This window comes from Otolemur garnettii, unplaced genomic scaffold (genome assembly GCF_000181295.1).
Source record: "Otolemur garnettii isolate 467f Iridium unplaced genomic scaffold, OtoGar3 scaffold00264, whole genome shotgun sequence".
Lineage (NCBI taxonomy): Eukaryota > Metazoa > Chordata > Mammalia > Primates > Galagidae > Otolemur > Otolemur garnettii.
In genome coordinates this window covers 504,687-510,397 of record NW_003852659.1, presented here as the reverse complement: position 1 = coordinate 510,397, position 5,711 = coordinate 504,687, and the positions used below count along the sequence as shown (strand labels likewise).

General features: G+C 56.9%; 1 protein-coding gene across 1 annotated transcript; it reads right to left on the bottom strand.

Moving 5' to 3' along the window:
* Positions 1-1,337: 1,337 nt before the first annotated feature.
* FAM71E2 (family with sequence similarity 71 member E2) lies at positions 1,338-5,216 on the bottom strand. Its single transcript, XM_012813432.1, has 9 exons — positions 5,067-5,216; positions 4,733-4,887; positions 4,398-4,656; positions 3,977-4,001; positions 3,722-3,786; positions 3,528-3,631; positions 3,385-3,437; positions 3,206-3,282; positions 1,338-3,041 (listed from the first exon to the last, which is right to left on the bottom strand). Exons 1-9 carry the CDS (start codon positions 5,214-5,216, stop codon positions 1,338-1,340), a joined length of 2,592 nt encoding a protein of 863 aa, XP_012668886.1.
* Positions 5,217-5,711: the final 495 nt, after the last annotated feature.

The following is a 5,711-nucleotide window of genomic DNA, read 5'->3' as shown; positions in this document are numbered from 1 at the left end:
GGCTCCTCTGGACAGTTGTCGACTGAAGTTGAGTCACCTGCATCCTGTTATTGAAACTCACTGCAGGGAGGAAGAAAACCAGAGACCAGAGAGGGCTTTGGGGGACTTGGCAGGGAGAGAGGAGGACCCAGGGTTGGGGGAGGGCAGGAGCGGCTGCATGGCTCAGGAGAGTGCAGGACTTGCTGTGCGTTTACGTCGCTGTTGCATCTCCCTAGGGCAGGGCAGGGCTGTAGTAAAGGCACAGTAACTCCGTGCCCAATGAATTAGTGCCACTTTCAAGGCAGGCAAACGAAACCTGGAGTCTGGGCAAGTGGCTTCATTCACCCTTTGACCCTGCTAAGTCTCTTTCTTTCCTGCCTTGTTAATAGTGGGCTTGACTCTGGACAGGTCACATTAGTAGATATGGTAGTTGAGAGAAGCTCTCACCCTGTCCACGTCTTGCAGCAGCTAGCTGCCTGTGTGTCTCTCTTTCCTGCAAATTCCTTGGAAGGAGTGGGTCTACTCATGAGCTCTGACTCCACCCTGTGCTTACAATGTCAGCCTTTCTCTCTCATCATGTGCCTGATGTGTGAAGCAATCTGCTGGCTCACTTCTAAGTCTCTCCAGAGCCCATCATTTTCAGCACCAGTTACTAAGAACTTCTACCCAGGTTATTGCTACAGCATCCTCTGCAGTCTCCTGCCCCCCACCCTTGTCCCCTCTGCATTCTCTACACTCCCCCCAGAGAGCCCTTTCAAACATAAATTGCTTCCTGCCATTCTCCTGCCCCAAACCCTCCAGCTCAGAGTGTAGCCAAAGTCCTTAAAATTGTCTGCAGATTCCTGTATGAAGGGTGACAGATGCCCCCCTGTGACAACTCTGACTGCACTTCCTCCTCTGAGATACCAGGGAGCTCATTCTTGGTACAGCACATTGCACACACTCCTGCCTCAGGGACTTGGCAGTGTGTCCCTTCTGCAGGGATGCTTCCCCCCAGATGTCTTCCTCCCCCCTCTTTCAGATCTTTACACTGATGATCATCCCAGATCAATAAGTCCTTCCTCTTCTGTGGTGGGGTCTACCCTGTGCATTGCAAGGTGTTACTCAGTGTCCCCAGTCTCTACCCACTGGCACAGCCCACCACTGCCACCCCTGTTGTAGGACTCTACCTCCCTAATGCCTACCTAGAACAATGCCTGGCACATAGTTGGCACTCACTATACACTGAGTGCATGAATAAAAGTGACAGCAGGGAATGATGGTTTCTGCCTTGCAGATAACAGAGCTGACAGTAAATGCTAGCTGTTAACCCCAAATACCTGGGGGGAGGATTAAAGATAGGGGGATTCCTCTTTTGTCTACCCCACCTTGATGGCCATGTCCCTCATATTCCCAATTTCTACTATCACAGGTGAGATAATTTGTGAGACTGACCCCACTGTGGTCAGGGAACCCTGATTCGGCACATTCACAGGCTCTTGATTTGTCCTCATGGGCTGCTGGAGCACCCTGGCTGTGGTCTCCTCCATTCTTGAGGTGGGGGTGTCCAGGAGGGGTGATGGAGGTAAGTCCTCCCACCTCGAGGCCGGCAAAGGGATGGGCATCTTGGAGACATTTTCCATCTTTGGGCTGCTGGAGGTGGGCTTGGAGTGGAAGGTTACCTTGGGGGGCTTTGCTCTGTCCTGGGGCACCTCCTGCATCTCTGACCATGGTTCCTTGTTGTCTTTCACCCAAGTGTGTGACTCTGACCACTCCCTATTCATCACTGGTGGCCCCTGCAGGGAGGACTGCTGTTTGGTGCTGGTGAGCATTGAGCCCACTGTTGGCGTAGTAGAGGCATGGGAAGTCACTGAAAGCCAGGAGGGAAGTGAGACCAAAGTGGGTCTCAAGTGCTGCTGTTTGGAATTGGCTATGATCATCATTTTGGCAAGAGCGAGCCCCTCCACCGAGAAGGGTCTTCTGTGCTCCTCAGGAGGGCCCTCAATGGCCAACTCTTTCATTTTGACCCACCTCTTCTGCTGTTCCATCTCCTTGGACCTCAGGCCAGGCAGTTCCACGGACAACTCCTCCTGTGCCTGGTGGACCCTGTCCTCTGACTTCACCCAGCCCCTCAAGCCCTCCATGGTCATCTCCTGGGTTTTGCTGATCACAACTTCCTCAGACTTCTTCTTGGTTGTGCTGAAGGGCAACTCCAGGGCCTTTGTCTGGGTCTTCATCTCCACCACATTCATCTCCTGTGTGCCCGCCATCACCACTGGCTCAGGCTTCCCTTCAGGCTTGCTTCTCTGGAGCATATCCCTTCCAGGAATTCCTGCTGGTGCAATATCAAAATCCGCAGGGACCTTCCCACTCAAGGTGGGTGAGCCAAGTGCTGTGTGCTGTTGGACAGGTGAGGTCAGAGCCTTCTGGGATGAACCAGATCCCCCGTTTGGGACAGGGTAGGACATAGCTTTCTGGGGAAGAGCAGGTGCAGGTGGGGCTTTCTGGGGGACAGCCAATACAGGTGTGTCTTTCCAGTATGAACGAGGTATGGCTGGGGTCTTTGGAGGAATAGCCAATACATGTGGGGCCTTCTGAGGGGGACCAGGTGTGGTGGAGACCTTCTGGGATGGCCCAGCTACAGCCAAGGCCTTCCAGGGTGGAGGATGGAGTGCTGGGGCCTTCTGGGAGAGAGTAGGGTCAGCTGGGGTCTTCTGGGACCGGTCAACCACGAATGGGGTCTTATAAGATGGGGCAGAGACACACGGGGCTTTCTCGGATGCTGGTGGCCCCCGCCCCTGCCGGGAGCCCACGAACCTAGGCTTTTCACTGGCCCTGGGGAAGGAATAGGGTGTGGACAGGTATGCAGCAGGAGGGAAGGAAGCTGGGCTGAAGGAGGCGGAGGACAAAGTGCTGGACTCAAAGTCCATAAGGTCTTCAATATTGGCCTGCCACAAGTGTGGGTGCCAGTGACCATGGGAGCCCGGAAAGAAGAAATCAGGACCCTCATCTGAGAGGCAGTGTGATGGCGTCTCAAGCAAACGCCGCTGCCCTGTAGCCTCATCAGAGTCAGATGCGTAGGCCTGTAGGTGGACAGATGGGTGGGGTGGATGTCAGGGCTGGGGGAGAGCCCAGACCCAGGGGTCCCAGCCTCCAGCCTCTCCTCTCTTACACTCAGGGGTCTGGGACCTCAGAGCCTCCTCCCTCAGACCCAGAGCCTGACCCATGCCCCTAGTGACCAGCTGGCCTTTGAAGGGGACTGTGCCTGGTTGATGGTGCTGGAAATGATGCTAAAGATGGTCCTGATGGTGATGCTGGTTTTCTCTGTGTGGAAAGGAAGTAGTGTGAGCCTCCAGGGAGAGGACCAGAGCTGCAGGAGGCTGCAAACATAGAGGGAGGCAGAGGGAGATGGGTGGTCTTACTTACCGGAAGTGTGGATTTGGGTGTGAGACCTATCAGCACAGACGTCTGAGTGAGGCCTGTAGGAGCAATATTGTGGGACTTGGATGCCATCCAAGCCAGTGTCCCCCTCCTCCCAGCCCTCACAGGCAGCAAGATCCCCAGCCCACTTCTTTTCTGTGGATTTCTTTTTAACGTCAGCATGTTCCAGCTGTGACCAGATGAGGGGCACGGAGTCACCCACGGCCTGAGACTTGAATCTTCGCTTGAGGGCCTGGCGGTGAGGGGAGGGAGGAACAGTCAGAGGAGGAGCAGCCATCTGTTGGGCCCCAGACTCCACTGGGCCTGCCACCAGCCAGCTCACCTTGACCTTCTTTTGTCTCTGAGCTGTCAGTGTCTTATTAGGAAGGGAGGGCTGGGCAACTGTGACTGGAAAGAGAAGAGGAGAGAGACCCTGGTCAGGGGTCTCCAGCTAAGGACAAAAGGTCAGGCCCTGAGGAGTAAATGAAGGCTTCTGTCCAGTGAGAGGGTTAAGAGCCCAGGTGCTGGAGCTTTGTCCTCGCCTGGGCTGGAGAACCTGAGGCCTAGAGGAGGCCTGAGGGTGGGAGGGTCTGCTCACCTGTACGTTTGCAAAGGGGTGGATCCTGTGGAGAGGAAAGAGGCGTCAGAAGGGATTACTGCCCTCTCTGGTTTCCACATCTCCATAAGCTTCTCAGCCTGTGGTCCAGGTCCTCAGCCCTCCTCCCTCAGACCCAGGGGTCCCAGCCCCTAGCCCCTCCTCTCTTAGACCCAGCGGTGTAGTCCCCCAGCTCTTTTTTCCTCAGACCCAGGGATCCAGTCCCCCAGCCCATCCTCTCTTGGACCCAGGGGTCTGTCCCCAGGGGTCTGTGCCCTCCTCCCTCAGACCTAGTTGTCTAGGATACCAGCCCCATTTCCCCCAGGACCCTGAAACTGGACTGTTGGTCCCAATTCCCTCTGGAATCTGGATGGTGTGTTCCTAGGGCTGCTGTCCTATGTTATTTGTGGAGTTGGGGCCCCACCTGGAGATGCCAGGTGGAGGCAGGAGGTTCAGCCAGGGAAACATCCAGGGGAGGTGTGTGCATGGTCCTGGGGGTCCAGGTGGTTGCAGGCTCCCGAAGCAGGTTGATGAGGCGGATCCAGCGGTCGAACAGAAAGGCCACCTCACTGTCTGGGGCCTCTAGCTCCAGGTAGTAGTAGCGGCCGGTGACCAGGCGCAGCTTCAGGCGCCAGGTGAAAAAGTCATGGACATAGAGGTGGACGAGGTCCAGGGGGATCAATCTGGGGGGACAGAGGAGAAGATGGCTAGAGCAGGGGGCAGCAGAGGGGCAGGCCAGGGATGGGGGCAGGAAGGCACCTGGTCAGGACGAGGCCTGCACATTCCCTGCCCTCGGGGTGCCGGGCGATCAGCAAGATGTCAGGCAGCATCAGGCCTGGCAGGGAGGCGGCCACGCCCATGGTCAGCCGGTTGGTTCCGTGATGTACATACACCGGGCCACCTCGATTTGTCACCTGGGGTGGCCGGGGACAGGGGCTGGGACCATACCTTCCTCTAACAAGCCTTTGGCACCTCCAGCCCAAGCCCCCAGCTGTAGAAGCCCAGATCCCCATCCCTCTCAAAATCCCTCAAGCCAGGTGGTCTTGGTCCCCTCCTGCCCTTCCCAGCCCGCAGGGTGCCAGGAGCAGGGGACCTGGACAAAGTTACTCTCGAACATGGGCAGTGGACGGAGGGGCAAGTACTCGCCCTTCTGGAGGGTCTTCTGCAGCTCCCCTAGAATGGGGACCCACTTCGAGTGGCCATGGGGTGGGTCGAAGTGCCTGACATTCCGAGGCCGGTTCATGGTGATTACAGAAGTGGCAGGCAGGATACTGACTAAGGGACCTGGGACCCAGGCAGGCGGCTGGTCCCACCTCAGCCCACTGGCTTTGAACCCTTGGGCTTCTCAGGTGCTGGGTGCCCAGCAGTTAGGGAGAATGGGGAGGGAGGCTCGGGCCTGGGCCATGGCCCCGAGAGGGTGGACAGCTCTGGCCTGGGGGAGGAGCCTTCTCTGGAAGGGCTTTGTGACCTCATCAGGCCCAGCGGGCACTTTTCCTAGGAGCTCTGAAGGGCTGTGGGCTCCTTTCTCTGGGGATAAAGCCTGAGTTCATGAGGACTGGGACAGGAGAATCAGAACCCCAGGCCCAGGCTGAGCACTTCCCTCCTAGACCCAACCCGGTGACAGCATGGACCCTCATGGGAGTCTCTCATGTTATTGTAAATGGGTGATCAACTAAAGGGTTTGCCTTATAGTCCCAGCACTACTGCCGACCCTGGTCTAGACCCTGGGTGAGGCCCT

Bases quoted from the DNA above. Each gene is read 5' to 3' on its own strand.
- FAM71E2 (XM_012813432.1), bottom strand. From the start codon at position 5,216: ATGAACCGGCCTCGGAATGTCAGGCACTTCGACCCACCCCATGGCCAC. The intron at 3,787-3,976 runs GTGAGCAGACCC...TTCTCTTTCCAG, and splicing joins ACCCCTTTGCAAACGTACAG to TCACAGTTGCCCAGCCCTCC. The intron at 3,438-3,527 runs GTGGGCTGGGGA...TTGCTCCTACAG, and splicing joins AAGAAATCCACAGAAAAGAA to GCCTCACTCAGACGTCTGTG.